This window comes from Xenopus laevis, chromosome 8S (genome assembly GCF_017654675.1).
Source record: "Xenopus laevis strain J_2021 chromosome 8S, Xenopus_laevis_v10.1, whole genome shotgun sequence".
Taxonomy (NCBI): Eukaryota; Metazoa; Chordata; class Amphibia; order Anura; family Pipidae; genus Xenopus; species Xenopus laevis.
This window is the reverse complement of record NC_054386.1, coordinates 37,283,005-37,303,681: the sequence shown is the minus strand read 5'-3', so window position 1 is coordinate 37,303,681 and position 20,677 is coordinate 37,283,005. Positions and strand designations below refer to the sequence as shown.

The following is a 20,677-nucleotide window of genomic DNA, read 5'->3' as shown; positions in this document are numbered from 1 at the left end:
AGGGAGTTCTCGATATTCTCAATATTACGCAAAAACAAGAAGAGAAGGCTCATGCCACAGGATTATTCAAACAACAACACAAGTCTACAGCCTACTTTCCTGCACATGACCAGCTGACTAATTTGATACCAGAGGAATGAAACTTTCCAGAAAGGAAGCTTCAAGCCACAAAGAAATTTACCCTACCCCAAGGAATGGGTGGTCTAATCCATGGGTAGTCGCTGCTGCTGAATTCAAGGACCCCGGCTGACAGGCAGATGGAAGGTACCCTAAAAGCGATCTACTCGGGATCAGCACTGCGACCACTATTGGCTTCGGTTTGGGTATCTAGAGCCATACAAGCTTGGTCGGAAGCCCTACTCCGAGATATACAGGAGGGTGTTCCCAGGTCTGAACTCATTACATCCATTCTACTCATTGTGGATGCTTCAGCCTACCTATGTGATGCCACAATAGACTACGGCCAGGAACTCGGTGCACTCAATAGCAGCACGGTGGACCCTGTGGCTAAAAAGTTGGTCAGGTCACCTCGCTTCCATTTAAGGGACAACGGTTGTTTGGAGAAGAATTGGAAAAAATCATCTCTCAAGCAACAGGGGGTAAAAGCACATTCCTTCCCCAATCGAAAAGTCAGTCCCCAATCAGTTGAGGAAGGGTTTTTTTGAGACCAAAGCAGAAGCTTTCCTCGAAGAAACAATTCGCCACAAAGGTCATGCGTCGTGACAGTCACCGTGAAAAATTAACAAGACCCATAACAAGCCCACAGGCAACAAGCAGACAGCCATTTGACTGAGCACTCCCCCCGGAATCAAGTAGAGGGGCAAGTTACTACGATTCCGGGATGTATGGACCTAATACTCTTCGGACGCCTGAGTCAAGGAGATAGTGTTTGATGGTTGATTTTTTTCGCTCCCCCCCCCCAACAAATTCATCATGTCCAGGGTACCTACCAATACTACCAAGGCGCAGGCCTTCCTAGACTGCATTGCCAGTATGGAGAGGTCTGAGTTTATAGTGCTAGTCCCCTCACACGAGAGATTCTCTGGGTTTTACTCAAATCTTTTTATAGTCCCAAAGAAAGATGGATCGTTCAGGCCCGTGCTTGATCTCAAACCTCTAAACAAAATTGTCCAAACAATGAAAACCCTACAATCTGTAATAAGCGGAATGGAACAGGGACAACTATTGATATCATTGGACATAAATGACTCATATCTCCATGTTCCAATTTGGCCACCAGATAACCCCTTCCTTCATTTTGCATTTGCAAAAACAGACATTATTAGTTTGTAGTGCTACCATTTGGGTTATTGGCAGCAACCAGAGTTTTCACCAAATTGATGGCGGTATCTGCAGCTACCTTACAATTGCAGGGGATATCAATCACACCCTACCTGGATGACTTACTCCTAAAAGCCAGAACGAGAGAGAGAGCAACAGAGGATCTCCGTCTAGCGATATCCCTCCTTCAGAGCTTCGGATGGACCATGAACTGGGCCAAATCTACATCTCCGTCACCAGATGACCTTTCTAGGTATGGAATTCCTAGAAATTGGTATGCCTTCCACATGAAAAACAGAGAAGACTCAGAGATCAGGTCAAACGACTCCTCTACTCTGAAAACTAAGATTCATGCGGCAATGAGAGTACTAGGAGCGAGGGTATCCACCATCGAGGCAATACCATTTGCACAGATACATTTACACACGAACATACTCTGTTTGGAAAGGGGGTCCCCTATCCCGAACCCTATATCTGTCCCAATCGACAAGGGAATTGCTCCTCTGGTGGTTGAAACCCAACAACCTAAACACTGGGCAATCCTGGACGACTCCAGACTGGAGTTTTATAGCCACGAATGCAAGCCTCCGGGGATGGGGAGCACATGGAACAACCTAACCCCACAAGGATCGCTGCAAGAGTCCAAGCTTCCAATAAATATATTGGAACTACAAGCGGTAAGACTGGCACTCGAGCAATAGTCACAGCTGCTTCAAACGAGACGGATACAAAATGACTGCCACCACAGTGGCATATATAAATTGGCAGGGTGGCTTTAGCCAAGGTTATTCACTTGCTGTCAGGATCCAGAGGGAACGGACGCAATGATAAAATTGCCAGTTCAACCTAGTGTATGTATTCCCTCCTCTTCCTATGTTACTTCAGGTTCTGAAGAAGATCAGACAATCACAGCTCAAAATAATCTAGGTGGCACCCTACTGGCCATGGAGGACATAGTTTTCATATCAAGATGTCGATAGATCACCCAGTACGGTTCACCGTCAGGTCTGATTCTCTAATTCAAGGGCCCATAGCTCACTCCAATCGAGGGCTGTTCCATTTGACGGGGTGGCTGTTGAAACAGCCATTTGGCGTAATCAAGGACTATCCGAGGACATCATCACCACCATGCTGAAAGCACGCAAGCCGATATTGTCAAAGTCATATTACAGAATCTGTAATACCAGAACTAGTGCACTGAAGAGGGATTCCTTTTCCTAGAATTCTCTCATTTCATGGAGAGGACTCCAACTAAATCTAAAGCTACAGATATCGGCCTTATCAGTATTATTCCAGTTAATGTTGGCGTTAGATGATTTGATTCGTACATTCCTCCAAGGAGTGCCACATCTACAGCCCCCCGTTCTGTTCACCAGTACCAAAACCTTGTTATCGAGGCACTACTTGACCCACCATTCGAACCCATGGGATCCATCTCAGCGTCAATACTTACCAAAAAGGTGGTATTCTTCGTGGCAATTTCTTCAGCCAGAAGTGTCCTAGTTGAGTGCACTGTCCTGTGACTCATCATTTTTGATTTTCCACAAGGACAAAGCTGTAATACGCACGGTACCTTTGTTCTTACCGAAAGGTACTATCACACTTGCACATGAATCAGGAAATTGTATTTCCGACCTTATGCCCAGAGCCAAAGAACATAGTTTACGCAAGTTGGACATAGTTAGAGCACTGCGCTGGTATGAAGAAAGATCCAAACCCTTTCGACACTCCTCATCTCTGTTCTTATTGCCTTCGGGACCCAAAAAGGGTTAGGCAGCTTCCAAGGCAACTATTGCGAGATGGATCAGAGAAACAATACAACAAGCCTATATGTCCAAAGGAAAGACTCCACCAATGAACGTTCGAGCTCACTCAACAAGGGCAGTTGGTGCTGATTTGCAGAGCGGCTACCGGGTCCTCTGTCCATACATTCACAAAATTTTATAACCTTGACAAGTCCTCATCAGCCGAGGTGGCGCTTGGCCGCAAAGTGCTGCACTCTGTGACGCAGTAAAGTGTCAAAACAATTCTCTATTCCCACCCGTTGTTCTGGGGCTGCTTTCTTAACTCCCCTATGGTCCCTGTGTCTTCCAGAGACGACACAGAAAACAGGATTTTTTTTTGATACTCACCATTAAATCTGTTTCTCTGTAGCCAATAGGGGGACACAGGGCTTCTGCCCTTACGAAGAATTGCTGACCATTTTGGTCTAGTCTGGGAATATTCCCTCTATTCACTGTTCTGCCATGTTTGGTTATTGTTTTTTTTTGGTACAAATTGATTGGAATAAGTACAGTGTGTGGGGTTAAGCTGGATCACCAGACACGCCACTTGAAAATTTGTCCTGCCTCCTGGAGGATGGAGCTTAACCCCTACGTTCCCTGACTACAGAGAAACAGATTTAAGAGCAAGTATCAGAAAATCCTGTTTTAATGCTTGATAAAATATTTGTTAAAAGTTCTTAAAAACAAACTATGTTTTAACTTGTTATAGGCACACTTTCCAGCATTCCAACTGCTCTGACCCGATGGACTGAGGAGTGTAAGGTTCTGGATGCTGAGAGTATGCATGACTGTGTATCCGGTGAGTAAATTTATTTTATCACTTTGGTTGAGAGGCTGTGAAGGTGAATGATTGTGACAGACTATAAGACTCTGATAGTTAAGTTAACTTTAGTATGATGTAGATTGTAGAGATGTTCTGAGACAATTTGCATTGGAGTTTATTTTTTTTTATTTGTTTTTTGAGTTCTTTATTTTTTTATTCAGCAGTTTTGTTACTAGGGTCCAAATCACCCTAGCAACTATGCGTTGATTTGAATACCAGACTGGAATACAAAAAGGAGACATTATGTATAGAAAGATGAGTAATACAATGTAGCAATAACCATACATTAGTAGCCTTACAGAGCATTTGTTTTTTTTAGATGGGGTCAGAGACCCGCATTTGAAATTTGTAAAGAGTCAGAAGAAATATACAAATGATTTAAAAACTATAAAAAGAAAACATGAAAAAGTTGCTTAGAATTAGCCATTCTATAGCATACTAGTTAACATTAACGTAATCCACCACTTTGCTTGAAGGGACTCAATATGAAGCAGGAGCAAGATGACAGATTTTTAGCCCTAGCTTCAGTGACAGGGTTTTGCAGAATTGGCTTGGGTTAAGAGTGTATTTTGGCAGAACTGTGCGGTGTTCGAGAACTATGGCCAATGACAGAGCATTAGCTACCTGTTTTTAGGCTCTAAAATGTAATTTGGTTAGATTACCCAATTAATTTAGGTGTGAACCATACCATTTTGTAGTGGTCAAAGTCCCAATCATTAATCATCTGGAGTCTTTGCGGGATGAGGAACTTGAGGAACGCAGGGAAAAAAGAAGAAAACAGCTAGCAGAAGAGGATGCTAAGATGACCGAGAAATCCAAGGAGGAGAAGGAAACAAAGGAGCAAAACTCTCAGGTCTGAACAAATTCCCTGGCATGCTTCTTTACTCGATTTACTTCAATTTTCTTTTTAAAGGGGATGTATTGTCAAAAATTAAAATCCCCCTTTGCCCTTGGGGAACTGTTATAAGCCTTTTTGTAATTGCAATCAATTTTTTTTTTTTCGGCGGTTTTCATTTGCGCATGAGTTCAAAGTTGAGCACAATCCTTTCCCCCACATACCTGCGCTTTCAGCTACTTTAATTTGTGACAATACATCCCCTTTAAAGGAGTTATTCTTCTTCCAAATACCTTTTCAGTTGTTTTCAGATAATACATCAGGAAAAACACAACAGGTGTGTACAGGGCCGCTTCTGCCATGAGGCAAGGTGAAACCCTTACCTCAGGCAGCAGCAAGCGGGCAGTTACAAGGGGCGGCAAAAAGCCGCTCTTGTAACTTTAAGAGCCGAACTTCCGGATTTTAACCCGGAAATTCGGCTCCGCTAGTGCAGAGACCGATATTGCGCTTAATGCACTAGCGATACTTCCCCCTTAAACCCGCTCCGACGCAAATTGTTAAGAGAGGAGGGGGGCGGCATCTGGGCTGCTGCTTCAGGCGGCAGCAGCCCCAGAATAGGGGCTGGGTGTGTACACACGTATACACAGCCCCTTACAATTTTTTTTAAAGTATTAATTTTACACTTTGTCTTTTTCCCTAAAGATGTTATTTTGGCAGCGTTACTATTAAATTAAGTAAAAATAAGGAAAGTAATAGGAAAAAGTCTTTATTTCTGGTCTACTCTATGAAAATAACCAAACTGTAAAAAGTGTTCAGTAGGTGCTTTATATCTAAATTCAACTTTAAAATCCAATATTGATTGCTAAATTGGCTTTAATTTTTCCCTAGGGTGCCAATTCAAAGCAGAATACCCCATTTGAGCTGAGCCTTGCAGGTAAATCTACCACTTCCATCTTTCTTTATAATTTTTTTCCCCCCCAGATCCATGTGTTCAGAGATTGTGACGCTGCCGGATGAGGTAGTAGATTGTATAGTTTTGGGGTCACACCCGATCTGGGAGATAACTATACAGTTTACTGTCTTTCCTGCGGAGTTTCCAGCCTGCAAATCCATAACTGCTAAAGAGAACTCTCTTGTCCTGTGAGGTGTTAAACTACACAGCTCAGGAAACTGCAATAACGGTTTTGTTCTGTCTCTAGGCAAGTAGTGTACCTTCCTCCTTTGGTAAGAGAGGTGGATTCCTGCAGTACATTGTCTGCCTTCTTCAGGATGAGGTAGTAAGTTGTATTGTTGTGGGGGTGTTTCATTTCCCCAAATTAGGAGATAACTATACAGTTTACTGCCTTCCCTGTGGCATGGTAATTTAATTCTGTGTGACCTTTGTTTGGCCGGTAAGCTATACAGATATATGGAAACAAATTATATGTCATGGAGAATACATGAAAACATTATGGGGTTTCTTTCTGCAATGTAAGGTAAATCTATTTGTTTTCACGACAGATCAAGATGGAAGTGGTCATCCTGAAAATTTCCCCACTGCCCCTTCTTCTGCAGAGGGAACCCCAACAAGTCCTGAAATTGTTCGTTTAGATCCCACCCTAAGGGCTCATCCTCCTGAGGCTACTTTGGCTCAGCTGCCTCAAGGTCTTCCTGCTGATTCAGGCACAGAGGATGCTGGGCTACAACTCATGTCATCTCACCAAGAGGACTCTGGACCAGGACATCCTAGCACAGAGGGGGATGCCACGCAAATGGAGCTCTCGCCAGCACCCACTATAAGTCAGTGGCATTTGAGTAACTGTGCACTTTAAACTACCAATCAGTGTATTTTATTTATGCTTGTATAATGAAGCCATTATAGCGCCAATCGTTTTTTTGTCAATTCCATTCACAGCCTCTTTGTCACCAGAGCGAGCAGAGGATTCAGATGCCTTGACAGCTGTTAGTAGCCAACTAGAGGGCTCCCCCATGGACACTAGCAGTCTTGCCTCTGGGCCCTTAGAGGATGGAGTAGGGGAGATTCCTGGAATTGTCAATCCGGAGCAGCCTCTTGTGGTTGGCAGCAGCATTGCAGTTGGACAGCAGCCAGTGGAACCACCAACCACAGGTGAAGCCCAACCAGTAGTTTCTCAACACAGTGATGAGAGGTAAAAATCTTTACTGCACTACTTAAGTGGCTTGGCAGCAACATTCTTTGTGTCACCAAACTGATATACCAAATCTTAATAAAGATTCGAAATGCATTTCTGAAAAAGCTTTGTCTCTAATTTTAGCTTTTCTGCCCTTTATTTACTAGACTTGTGCATAGTGAAGCAGTTATGCTGCTGACTCTTTCAATGAAGGACTTGTCTTTTATTACTGAAAACAAGAAAAAGCAGTAAAACCCCCCACTAACTGACTAAAATGAATTGAGATCTAATTATATAAGTGCTTAGTGCTATTATAAACATATGCTTAGTTCTCAATCAATTTAGCAACAACATACAATTAATGGTATTTCAATCGATTTTGTTATAAAGAAATAATTAAAAAGATTAAGGTGCTCAAGTGCTACAAATCAGGTGAGGTGGAGTTGTCAATTGAAATCTTACCTTTTTAAACTTTAATTGAATCTCGGATCTAGAGAAATTTAATGGAATTGTAGCACTACTAGCGCAGCATTCATTCCTTTTATTCTCTTTTATCTCTAAGGCACTGAGCATTTGTTGGTTTTATAGCAAAGTTATGTCTCCTTACAAGACAGTTAAACGTAGTAACGAGACCACAGCCCTCAGTGTTCTGCCTTTCTCCCACGTGTTGTGTCCCAGGGCTTAGAACAACGCAGCTAGTTTCTTCGGGACAACTCAACCACTATACTATTTTCTAATTTCTAACTTTTATTCATGAATTGCTGACGCTTTATTTTTAATTGTTTGATACCATGAACTCGCTTTAAAATTATAACTACAGCACTAGCACTTTATTTAATTCATATAAGAACCATGAACTTTTAGATTATTCATCAATTGTGTGTAGATAGATTTTATTGCAGGTCACATCACCTGATTTGTAGCACTTGAGCACCTTAATCTTTTTAATCATTTATGTACAACACAATCGATTGAAATACCATTAATTGTATGTTGGTGCTAAATTGATTGAGAACTAAGCATATGTTTATAATAGCACTAAGCACTTATATAATTAGATCTCAATTAATTATTGTCAGGTAGTGTGGGGTTTTACTGATTTTTCTTGTTTTCAGTATCCCTATTCTGGTTTATATACCTCTACACAGCCTGAAATTGGGTAATACAAGTGAGTGAACATTAATTACAAGTGAACTATATTTTTGTTTGTGACTTGTCTTTTATTGTAACCTCTTTCTGTGCCAGCCATGGGCGAATTGGTCACCATTAGACTTCCATTGATATCTGTGTTGATAAGCAGTCCAATTAAGCTTGAATTCATGTTTTTGGGTTTTATTCCCATCTACCAGCTCACCCATTGCCCCTTCCTCTGAGTTGCCTTCCTTAAGAGAGAGTGCGGTGACCTTGTTAGCTACAGATTCTAGTGGTATCCTAGAAGAACCTTTGCCTTCAACAAGTAGTGAAGACGAAGACCCATTAGCAGGTAACTTGTGCTGCCAAAAAATGTTACTGTGCTTTTTGTTAAAGAACATACTGCTAAATTTATATCAATCTGTAGCTGTACTATGTTTAATGTATAACTTATATATTATATTTATGCCAGGTATAAATCTTCCAGAGGGTGTGGATCCTTCTTTCCTTGCAGCTCTTCCTGAAGATATCCGCAGAGAGGTGCTGCAAAATCAGTTGGGCATAAGGCCACCATCCCGACCTCCACCAACTGCTGCCCCGGTCATTCCCCCTCCTGTTGTTGCTAATGCAGGTGTCACGGAGGTCAGCCCTGAATTCCTGGCTGCTTTGCCACCAGCCATTCAGGAAGAGGTAAATTTAGCTTGTTTTTATGTTTAAAGGAGAAGGAAAGCTACGGAGGCATTTTATTGCCAATAGATTAGCTGCAATAGTGCAAGCTAGAATGCTATATTTATTCCGTAGAATGTTTTATCATACCTGAGTAAAAAGCTCTAGAATCTCTCTGTTTGTTTAGGATAGGAGCTGCAGTATTAATGTGGTGTGACATCACTTCCTGCCTGAGTCTCGCCCTGCTCTGGTCTCAGATTACAGTAGAGAAGGGAGGGGGGGGAAGAGGAACAAACTGAGCATGCTCTTGCCCAGGGCAATGAGGTTTAAGCTGAAGGTCTTAAGGTCTGATACAGAAGCCCATGTGTACACAATAGAAGGAAAGAAATGCAGTGTTTCTTTTGACAGGGGACTCAGAGCAGCACTACTTTGGGGGTTTACGGGTATATTTAGATGTACCTTTCTTATAAGGCTTACTTCGTTTTTACCTTTCCTTCTCCTTTAAACATAAAAACAATAGTACAACTTATGGCTTGGTTCTCATGCCTCCTTCAGTCTATGATATGTTTAGGATTCATTTAATGTCAATAACATTTTGCAAGTTTCAGAAGTAACAGTTGTTTTTGGTAACTCTTAAGGTCCTAGCACAGCAGCGAGCAGAACAGCAGAGACGGGAGCTTACTCAGAGCATCACGTCTGATACCCCAATGGATCCGGTGACTTTTATTCAGACGCTACCTTCTGATCTACGACGTAGTGTATTAGAAGACATGGAGGAAAGTGTTTTAGCTGTGATGCCACCTGATATTGCTGCAGAGGCACAGGCACTGCGGCGAGAGCAAGAAACTCGTCAGAGGCAGCTAATGCATGAGCGATTGTTTGGACATAGCAGCACTTCTGCGCTCTCTGCTATCCTCAGAAGTCCTGGTAAGTAAGGATCAATATTCAGTTGACACTGTTTTGCCACATTTTATATATGCTTTGTTTTATTCTGATTTTCATTCATATTTTTGGCTGATAGTGGGAAAATATACATTTTATATTTGTAAATCTGTCTTCAAGTTTACAACATTGAGTGGTGTGGGAATTCACATGAAACAGGAGATCACTTGAGATAAAGAGTTGAAGTTTGACACAAGCTGCGTGGATTTTGTACTTCAAAGAGGCAAATACAGAACAAAGGAGGTGGGGGGGTTATGTTATACCCTTCTAACCACACATTATTGCAAATATGCAAAAGGATGAAAAACATTAGTCTGGGAGCCATACCTTCAGCTTTCAGAACACCCTTGAACTATATATGCAAAGGGAGTCGTATTTCCCTTTGAGGCCCCCACTGCTGTGAAACAAGTAAACTATACATAGTACTGATAAGACCCGCTATCAAGATGTTACACCAATGGTACAGCAATGAAGCAGTAATTTCTCAGTCAGCTTGGGGGACAATGGGGTATAGCTAGTACCACTAGGAGGCAGGACACAACACTTCTCCTCCACTGGCTATACCCCTAGCAGGCGGAGCTTAACTCGGTTTTAGTTGTGTCTTCAGGAGTTTAGGACTTTAGTTATTTTCTGGTCAGTTTATCTGACACCAGGGGGATGTTTTGGGCCTTTACACTAGAAGAATCCTTTCTGACACCGTGGGAAACTCTCTGGGGTCCTTGTGTACTATGCACTGACCACCCAGCCATAATTACATCTTCTTCCCTTCACAGGAGGAGGTCAGGCTGGCCGAAAAACAAGGGGAGAGGCTACCCCTGTAGGTTTTTACTGGGGGTGGGGGCTCTCCCTCTCTCACTTAGTGGAAAGAGCACATTCACACACTTTCAACGCTGCACCATTTTCTCCTAGCAGTTGAAGGGCACTAGTCTCCTCTCAGACGTGCAGGTAACCATAGCGCAGGCCTGAGAGCGAGAGCAGCAGCTTCAGTATCAGCAGCAGTAAGACTCGAAGGAGGGGGGAAAGTTGCAGCGTATTGTGCTAAATTCGCCACAATGGGTCCCCTGTCACAAAGTCCTGGAAGAGCTGAACCGCGCGCCCAGGAAAGGACCGTAGCGAAGCAGCTCCAGTTTAAATGTGGTGCCATACTTCCCGCCTTGTGGTCCGCTACTATCACGTTACTTGAACGTGCATTCAAGTGCGGCCGCCATTTTAGACAAGCACCGCACACTCCTCAACATTGGGAGATTTTTAGAGCGACTCTCCTTAGTGCCTGCATGCGAAGAGATAAGGAGTATTCACAGAACACGGGCTGAGGGAATAGCACAGTTCATAGGACTAGGTAAATCCTCCTCTCTGATGCTAATTTCTCCACTATGTCTGAAGGACAGGGTGACAGCATTTTTTCCAGGGTTGCTCCTCCTGCACCAGTAAAATTTCTGGCATTTGCCAAATGCCTCAAACGCCCGCCAGCAGGGCGCAAAGAGCCTTTATGTGCCAAGTGTAAACCGCAGGAACAGGGCACTGAGTCTCCAGGCCCTGCACCACCTCGGGTCAACCAGGCAGCTCAACGGGAGTCATTGGGTGCAAGTAGAAACACTCCAACAACTACAGAGCAAACCATTACAGATTGGGCCTCAGAACTAGCATCAGGGATTCCAAAGTTGGCACAGTCTCTAGACAAACTTCTTTCCTGGCTGGGTAATCCCAAGGCAAGGTCCTCAAAAGGCAGGGCCCCTTCTTAGGAGGAGAGTGACACCCCTCCCAGGCATTTCCCCACCTAATTCCAGATTTGGGGGATTATTGTGGGAGCTCTGAGGGTGAGCTATTTTTCCAAATGAGGAGGAGGAGTCACCTAAGCTTTCCCCAGAGACAGTAAATTCACTAATTTCTTCGGTACTAGAAACTCTTCAGCTCCAATAACCGGAAGCTTCTTCAGATTCTTCCAAGATTCTGTTTAAACACATCACCTGTGTTTCCCTCGCACTCTCAGCTGAGAGTGGGATAAGCCAGAGAGACGGTTCCAAACTAACCGTCGTTTTCTAAAATTATATCCTTTTCCGACCGAACTTACAGAAAAGTAGTCTTCTCCACCCTCAGTAGACTCACCTGTGTCCCGTCTTTCCAAGAACACAGCCTTGCCAGTTCCCGATGCATCTTCCTTCAAGGACTCCATGGACATAAAAACGAGAGAGTCTTCTATGATCCATTTTTTCAGCAACCGGCTCTTCCCTTCGTCCCGTTATAACTATGGCATGGGTTAGCTGGGCTATCCAGTCCTGGTCGGACTCTCTTCTTAACCCAATTACAGTGGGGGTGCCTCGTCACAAGCTCTCCCAGTGGGTCTCCCAGATAAAAGAAGCAAACAACTACATGTGCGAAGCTTCACTAGATGCAACACAAATGATTAGCAGATCATCTGCACTTGCAGGGGCAGCCCGTCGGTCACTCTGGATGAAATTATGGTCAGACCTTTCTTCCAAAAAATCTGACATCCATTCCATTTAAAGGGAAGCTCCTTTTCAGCCCCGATCTGGATAAGATCATTAGCCAAGCCACTGGAGGTAAAAGCACCTTACTACCACAACCAAAGGCTTGTTCCTCCTGTCGCAAGGGCAAATTTTTTCGTTGCTCCCAAGCCAAGGGCTTGAGGTCCTCTCCTCCAAGACAGTCATTTGCATCTAGAGGTCGTTTTGAAACGAAACAAAGACCTTTCTGGCATAACCGAAAACACACCCCAAAGACTGGGGATAAAACTACCTCAGCATGATGGTCTCCCGCCACGGTCAGAGGCAATACCAATCGGGGGAAGACTAGGCCATTTTGCCAACGTGTGGCTCACTAGAGTTCAAGACACAGATTCACAAAGTTGAATCTGTGTCTTGAATCTGTGTCTTGAACTTGACTGAGATTTGACTTCCAGAATCACAGAATCAATTCACAAGCCTTCCTTTCGGCCTAACATCTGCTCCTCAAAGTTTTCACCATAATCATGGCCGCAGCCACAGCGGTGATCCGCAATGCAGGAGTCTCCATCACTCAAGATGCCATCCTTCAAGGAGGCTCAACGGGCCCTGGGAGTGACCATGGACAAACTCAGATGGGTCCTGAACCTGAACAGATCTTCCCTGATATTTCTCAGGTTACAGTTCAATACGCAAACACAAAGGATATCTCTTTCTTTAGAGATGGTTCTTCACCGCCAAACACTTGTGAAATCACTATTGCAGAAGCCGATACACACAGCCAAGTTCTGTATAAAGGTACCACAACAGAAGCAGTCCCATTCGCCCAATTCCACCTCAGGGAACTCTGGTGGAACATACTAGCCATCTGCAGACGGAAATCACTACTCCGGGAGATTCGCTTATCTCATTGAACACGGGCATCCATCCTCTGGTGGTTGTAAACCAAGTCTCTTCGGATGAAAAAGAAGTTGATGGAAAATAAGTTGTCCATCAACCTACTCGCAAGCAATTCGGTTAGGTCTCCTACATTGGCAGCAGGTTAGGCTATGAACATCTAGTCGGACAATTCTACAGCAGTGGCTTACATCAATCATCAAGGCAGAACAAGAAGCAGGGAAGCGCTAAAAAAAATAAAGCTCATCTTCAAATGGGCCGAAACTCACCAAGCCCTTCTGTCAGCCATCTATATATCAGTGATTCTAAACTGGGAAGCAGATTTCCTAAGCAGACTGGCCTTAGACCGGGCCGAGTGGTCATTATAAGACGAAATCTTTCAAGAAATAACGCAAAGGTGAGGTTTGCTGGAAGTGGAGCTCATTGCGACTGGTCACAACCGAAAGGTACCAGCCTTCTTCGCTCGATACAGGGATCCCCTGGCCCTAGACGCGGACGATCTGACAGCCTGGTAATTCACCACAACAGGGTGGTCCTTTGCACGGTTCCGTCCTTCCTGCTGAAAGTGCTTTCAGAATTTCATCTGAATCAGGAGCTAACTATTCCTACCTTCTGCCCTGCACCTACAAACCAGGAGGCAGCATTGCACACCCTGGATCCAGTCAGGGCCTTAAAATTCTATCTACGCAGAGTCCAAGACATTAGCAAGACAGATTCATTACTGATTCTTCCCTCAGGGCCACATCAGGACAATCAGGCCTCCAAGTCGACCATCTCCGCACAGGATCAGAGTCCGCCAGACAATTACCGCTCACTCCACCAGGTTTGTGAGCACGTCCTGGGCATTCAGAAACCAAGCTTCAGCAGAACAGCTGTGCAAAGCTGCTACGGGGACCTCGGTTCATTTGTTTTACAAATTCTACCATTTCGATACCTTTGCGGCTTCTGACACACGCTTTGGCAGAAAGGTGCTCCAAGCTGCAGTGGTGCCTTCAACATGTGCCTGATTCTCTTATCCGGGATGCTAGGGGACAGCTTTGGTACGTCCCCATTGTCCCTGTGTCCCCCAAGCTGACTTGGAGAAAAGGAGATTTTGTGTACTCACTGTTAAATCTTTCTTTTCAGTCACTTGGGGGACACAGGGCTTCCCTCCCTGGACTGAGGCCCTCACTTTTTCGTCAGACATATTGGACATGTTACAAGAAGTTAAAATGTTCAAGTTACAATGTTTTCCTGTGGACTTTGGTACAAACTGAGTTAAGCTACGCCTGCTGGGGTTATAGCCAGTGCAGGAGGAGCCAAGTTCTTTTAGTGTTGTGTCCTTCCTCCTAATGGTACTTGCTATACCCCATTGTCCCTGTGTCCCCCAAACGACTGAAGAGAGAGATTTAATGGTGAGTACACAAAATCTCCTTTTGTAACTGCTTTCTTGATGGTTGACTTAAGAACAGTACAGACTGCTGAAGGGGGGCATGAATCTGTGGGTGTACTCTGTGTATACTGAGCAAAGCATGTTATACAAGTTTAGCCCTTCTAGTAAATGTAACCAATACAGTGTGTTTTAATGATAATACAAACTGAATAGATGTTGATGGCCAGTCTATCAGGGAAATGTACCTTAAAGCAACTTAATTAATAATGCAAATGGATAATAAATAACTGTCCAGCCTTAAAGGTGCAGTGAGACAAGCCAGGAATTTAGGATGCTGTGCTGCCTACAGTAAGGCTTTTTGTGGGGAGTAAAAAAAAGATCACAGTTTGGTTCGAAGTATGTATGTAACAAAATGCATCAAAAATACATGGTGTGAATGAGTTGGGGAAGCTTAAGGGTCAGTTATTTATGTGGTAGGAACCCCTTTTGCTACCTTCACAAAGTTTCACAGTACATCATTCCCCTGCTTCCATTCGCATCATTAAATTAACTAAATACAGACTAAAGGTACTATAATGTAGGAAGCTTGCTGTAAAATTTAATATACTTAAGGCTGTACACTTTGTATTTATATTTAAGCAAGAGAGAAAATAATTTAAAAGGTAGAACATGAAACTCATTTCCTTTTTTTCTTTTTTATATTTTGCGGCGGTCAGCTTTTACGAGTCGTTTGAGTAGTAACAGAGGTGTTCAGTATACAAGGTTGGCTGTGCAGAGAGGGAACACTTTCCAAATGGGAAGCAGCAGTACACATACCAGGTACAATACATCTCTATGAAGTTAGTATAAATCTTCAGGGAAAAATTGGTCATGGCTAATCACCTCTCTTCATTTGTAGGCCAACTGGGAGTAATGTTGACAGCCTGCTACGGTTACGAGGCCGTCTATTGCTTGATCATGAAGCCCTCTCCTGTCTGCTTGTCCTACTGTTTGTTGATGAACCGAAGCTAAACACTAGTCGTTTGCACCGTGTACTACGCAACCTTTGCTACCATGCACAAACACGGAACTGGGTCATTAGGAGCTTGTTGTCTATATTGCAGCGCAGCAGTGAAAGTGAGCTTTGTATTGAGAGCCCAAAGACTTCTATTGGAGGCCCTGATAAAAGGGGTAGTGCAAAAACCATTGCAAGTCATGACAACCGCCCTTTAGAATTGCTGCATAAGATGGAATCAAAAAATTCCAACCAGCTCTCCTGGCTATCTGTATCCATGGATGCTGCTCTTGGCTGTCGTACAAACATCTTCCAAATCCAAAGGTCACTAGGACGCAAACACACAGAAAAGCATGCAGCCTGTGGTTCTACTGTCCACATTCATCCCCAAGCAGCCCCTGTAGTGTGTAGGCATGTTCTGGACACACTCATACAGTTGGCAAAGGTAGGTACTTTATAAAAAGGTATATTTTAGTATGAAAGGGGTTTAACTCCATTTGTTTCGGAATGGTAATGCGAGTAGTTATTTAAAGCCTAGGCAACTTGAGACTGGGAGTCTTGCAGCAAGACCTTCTCGGTTTTATTTTATTTTTTTTTCTACAGCTTTTCCTCCCTTTTAAGCCTCTGCTTACAAGAACAACCATTTCTAGAGATTTTGGGCTGTGGATATGTGTTCACTTCATTTAGAAACCCATTCACATCTTTTACATACTGTCCAGGGAACTGGCTTTCAGTCCATGTTTCCAGCCCTTACCATGGCATCCCTTTGGATCAGAATTTTATTAGATTTAAATATCTCTAAAAAAAAACATATGATGAATTTGAATGCCAGTGTTTAAGGTTAAAGAGTAAAAATGGGAATATATGCTATGGGAGCTTGGGGATGATGTAGTTGAAGTATCAGGTTTGTTCTTTTTTTCAGTGTCCTAATGCAACTATCCTTTCTGTTGTCACCTCATAGTGCCAAGTCCTTGCTGCTCATTTGATTTGAATAGGCTCCATAATTATTAAACCATAAAATGTTTGTGCTGTTTTTTCATCTTTTAGCAATGTAATGTCCTTATCATGATATTTGAATTCTTTATTTAACTTTCCCTTCATTGTGCAGGTTTTTCCCAGTCATTTCACACAGCAGCGGACCAAAGAGTGTATTGTGGAAAACAGTGACAACAGGGAGCGGAGTATAAAGCTTACTTGTAGTCCATGTCTTGCACCTTCCATTAGTGTCGGGGCAAGCAACATCTCCACAGATTTCTGGGACTTACTAGTCAAGCTAGACAACATGAACGTGAGCCGGAAGGGGAAAACTTCCATAAAATCTGTGCCAGTGAGCTCTGGGTCTGAAGGCGAGAGCAATCAGGGCAGCCTGGAGGCCTCCCCATTAGGACAGCTCATGAATATGCTCTCTCATTCTGTTATTCATCGCAGTTCGCTGCTTACTGAAAAGCTGCTGAGACTTCTTTCCCTTATCTCTATTGCTCTCCCTGATAATAAGGCTTCTGAGATGACAGGCAATCCGAGCAATTCTATCACCCCAGCACCTGCACCTGCAACTGCACCAGCCCCTGCACCTGTACCTGCTGTAACAGTTCCGACTGTTGTGAGCACAAGCATAGTGACAAGTAAGTCAATGACTGACAATGTTTTTCTTTTAAGAACAGACTACTTGTTTCCACTAATATGTATTTTCAATTTATTTTAACTTTCATCATCATTGTTATATTACAAAGTTCAGCAAATTCTTGATTTGCCTTGAAGCCAGTGTTTTATGTTTTATTCCCTTTTTGTTTGTGAAGCTGTTACTACAAAAAGTGGAAAGTCTCCTGCAAAATTAAATGAGGTCAGCATTGCACCAGATAACATGGCAGCTTCTGGTCTCACTGAGAAACAGCTGCAGTTGTCTGTTGAGGTGAGTGAATTACTGAATTTAACAATGTATATGTCTGTCTGGTGTCTGTGGGCAGTGAACAGACAAGCAGGCGATCAGGTTACACTGTATATGATAGGTTGACAGGACGTATGAAATTGCTTTTCATTCTTGTGGGGATGTCTGTGAGTTTGTATAGTGTTTAATTGTCGTAGTGATTTAATGTCATAAGTAAAAATGGTCACATGTCTCCTCGTTTGACGCAACTATTTGATATGGGATGGTATAGAAGGATGAAGAAAAAGGGAAAGCATACCCCCATTTGTTCTTGCAATATTAAGCAAGTGTGAAAGACTTTCTGCCAAACAGAACATTGGTCAAGTGGTGACTGCTGAGATGCTGGTGATGATTTATTTTTATGTATTTTACTTTCTAGGTGCTGACATCACACTCCTGTTCAGAGGAAGGACTGGAAGATGCCGCCAATGTTCTACTGCAGCTCTCCAGAGGCGACCCTGGTACACGGGACACTGTATTGAAACTTCTGCTTAGCGGAGCACATCACTTGGGGTTTACCCTCTGCAAACAGATAGGTACTGTGGTATACTGCATTTATTGCTGCTGTCCACATGTCATGCACAAAGTCAAAGCATTTTATTTTATATCCAACGGCACCTTTATATTTTTACAGGTACTCTATTAGCAGAGCTCCGGGAATATAACCTAGAGCAGCAGCGACGTGCACAATGTGAAGTTCTTTCTCCAGATGGTATGCCTGAGGAGCAACCCCACAGCACAAAGGCAAAGGGCAAAATGCAGAGCAGGTGAGTGTGCGATCCTGTATAGCATGCACATGTACTTAAGATGGCTAATTACGCAGCTCAGGACAGCATTCATTTCTAAAGTGTCAGGTCTCTCCCCACTCCACCTCTGCGATCCAGGTTTGACATTGCAGAGAATGTAGTGATTGTGGCTTCCCAAAAGCGTCCACTGGGAGGAAGAGAGTTGCAGCTTCCCTCAATGTCTATGCTAACGTCAAAGACTTCCACACAAAAATTCTTCCTTCGAGTGCTGCAAGTTATCATCCAGCTTAGAGATGACACTCGTAGAGCCAACAAGAAGGCCAAGCAGACCAGCAGATTAGGTGAGAGCTCAAGGATCATAAATATTTGCAGAATAAAGTATTAGTTCTATATTTGAGATCTTTATAGATCACCTTTGTTTTCACATATAAGACTGACCAATTGACTTTGTTCTTGCAGGCACTGCCAGTCTGGCTTCGGCTAGCAGCATCCAGGCAGCTGTGCAGCAGCTGGAGGCTGAGGCTGATGCCATTATACAAATGGTACGTGAGGGTCAAAGGGCGCGGAGACAGCTGCAAACTGCAACGGTTAGCATGATGACTGGCGCTGGCAGAACATCCATCCTTCGTTTGTTCCAACCTTCCCTTTATTTGATCTGTCCCATTTTTCACCATTTACTCCTTCCCATCAGCTTGTTTATGTCCTAGTTGGCAGTGCAAAGTTTGCTGATTGCAGGCATTTTTCGCTAACACTTTAATGTGTCATGGCCACTATCACCTTTGCTCAGCATGTTCACTGTGTGACCTGGCAAGAAATTCAGAACCTTTTTCTTCCTCTGTTTTATGCATGGCTGCATTCTTTGCTTCATATCATGCCTTTGTAAAATGCATTCTCATCTGTTTGCTTTTCAAACACAAGCTTACCAGCAATGCCGCCATGCTTGTTCATTTACATCTTTATATTTTGTTTAGGCAGAGGGTTCTGCTCGCAGGGAAGAGCAACCTATGGATGTTGACCAGCCTTCACCTGCTCCACAGGAGACTCAGTCAGCTGGTCAGTGCACAATGCATGGGTGTGATATATACTGTTAGTTTTGGATGGGTAGGGACAATGGGGAATGGTATGAACTTACACAGCATTGGTTCCATATTCCAGCTTCTGAAGTTTCTCAGGCTGTTGAGAAGAAAGAGGAGGAGAGGCTGCCAGAGTTACCACTGTTAAGTGATCAGCTGAGTTTAGATGAGCTGTGGGACATGCTGGGAGAGTGCCTGAAGGAACTTGAGGAATCTCATGACCAGCATGCTGTATTAGGTAACTAAGGGTTAATATACCAATAAGTTGGCGTGTGTTGGTTCAGCTGTGTATCCACATGTGGAGTGTTTAATATAGTCTAATGGTCTACCTGTACTTATCTTGCAGTGTTACAGCCAGCTGTAGAAGCCTTTTTCCTTGTTCATGCAACAGAGCGGGAGAGCAAGCCTCCTGTGCGGGATACTCGGGAAAGCCAGTTATCTCACATTAAGGATGAACCGCCTCCACTTTCTCCTGCACCCCTCACTCCAGCCACACCTTCTTCCTTGGATCCTTTCTTCTCTCGTGAACCTTCATCTATGCACATTTCCTCTAGTTTGCCTCCTGACACTCAGAAGTTTTTACGGTTTGCTGGTAAGTTTTTACCAGACTCTCCATTATTAAGCTTATAAGGACCATCTTTTCCTTTTATGTTTTTTTTATTCTCAATGCTCAATTTTATAATGCTGTTGCAGTTTGGTAGTTTATAGGTCCAAACCCTTTATATTCTCTTGGGTGTGGCCAAAACTATAGTACAGCGGCCAATGAAATCACATTTTTATATCCTTGTTATGAATGGACTCTGACCAAAGGTTTTATCCCAATGGTGGGCCTGAAACTGTATGGTCTGAAAAGTTACTGCATACTAAGGGGGTGGTTAGGATTGGTCTAAAGCAGTCTTGTTCCCTTTTGAACACAAGGCAGAGAATTGTTATTTGCTTTGCCATAACCCCCTAAGCCTAAGGCCAAATCTAGGATTCATTTCTCCCTGGTTTAAGCTATAATTTCCCTTACTGGATTTAGTAATTTTTAGAAATTTATTTTTATAATAACTGGGGAAATTAAATAAACTTAGTCCTTGGTTCTAGTATACCTGTTTGTATTGGTATTTGTTGCAGACCGCTTTACAAAATTGTTTTTGTAATAGACAGCATTGGGATTTCTTGTTGGCTGTTTACATTTTTTTTTTTTTTTTTTTTTTTAAATTTCCAGAGACTCATCGAACTGTACTAAATCAAATCCTTCGCCAGTCCACCACACACCTAGCTGATGGGCCCTTTGCTGTTCTTGTAGACTATATCAGAGTCCTTGACTTTGATGTCAAACGCAAGTAAGCACATTTGTGTGTCATTCTTTTAAGAAATCTGCAGCTAACTGTTTATGTACTTGATGAAGACACTTTTTGGTGTATAACCATGATAATTAGTTGATACATTTGAACTTTAAGTACTTAGGCCTGCCACTTTTTCCATCCTACAGATATTTCCGACAGGAGTTGGAGCGCCTGGATGAAGGGCTACGTAAAGAAGATATGGCAGTGCATGTACGGCGTGATCACGTGTTTGAGGACTCCTACCGGGAGCTGCACCGCAAATCCCCTGAAGAAATGAAGAATAGATT

The 20,677-nt window shown here is 43.2% G+C and overlaps 1 protein-coding gene across 11 annotated transcripts in view; it reads left to right on the top strand.

Annotated features, from left to right (window-relative positions):
• LOC108699996 (E3 ubiquitin-protein ligase HUWE1-like) overlaps positions 1–20,677 on the top strand; it is a 159,206-nt gene that overhangs the window by 119,310 nt on the left and 19,219 nt on the right. For 7 of the 11 annotated variants that reach the window (XM_041574909.1, XM_041574913.1, XM_041574912.1 and 4 more), the window contains 21 exons: positions 3,775–3,864; positions 4,587–4,741; positions 5,612–5,657; positions 6,224–6,502; positions 6,618–6,870; positions 8,202–8,335; positions 8,456–8,673; positions 9,288–9,576; positions 15,039–15,141; positions 15,221–15,761; positions 16,425–16,938; positions 17,113–17,225; positions 17,620–17,776; positions 17,875–18,007; positions 18,089–18,327; positions 18,446–18,573; positions 18,958–19,039; positions 19,142–19,297; positions 19,406–19,651; positions 20,270–20,387; positions 20,537–20,677. In XM_041574909.1, the coding sequence (XP_041430843.1) occupies positions 3,775–3,864; positions 4,587–4,741; positions 5,612–5,657; positions 6,224–6,502; positions 6,618–6,870; positions 8,202–8,335; positions 8,456–8,673; positions 9,288–9,576; positions 15,039–15,141; positions 15,221–15,761; positions 16,425–16,938; positions 17,113–17,225; positions 17,620–17,776; positions 17,875–18,007; positions 18,089–18,327; positions 18,446–18,573; positions 18,958–19,039; positions 19,142–19,297; positions 19,406–19,651; positions 20,270–20,387; positions 20,537–20,677 (4,135 nt within the window). The remainder of the gene's footprint in view (positions 1–3,774; positions 3,865–4,586; positions 4,742–5,611; positions 5,658–6,223; positions 6,503–6,617; positions 6,871–8,201; positions 8,336–8,455; positions 8,674–9,287; positions 9,577–15,038; positions 15,142–15,220; positions 15,762–16,424; positions 16,939–17,112; positions 17,226–17,619; positions 17,777–17,874; positions 18,008–18,088; positions 18,328–18,445; positions 18,574–18,957; positions 19,040–19,141; positions 19,298–19,405; positions 19,652–20,269; positions 20,388–20,536) is intronic. The other 4 variants (XM_041574914.1, XM_041574917.1, XM_041574911.1 and 1 more) reach the window with 3 other exon arrangements.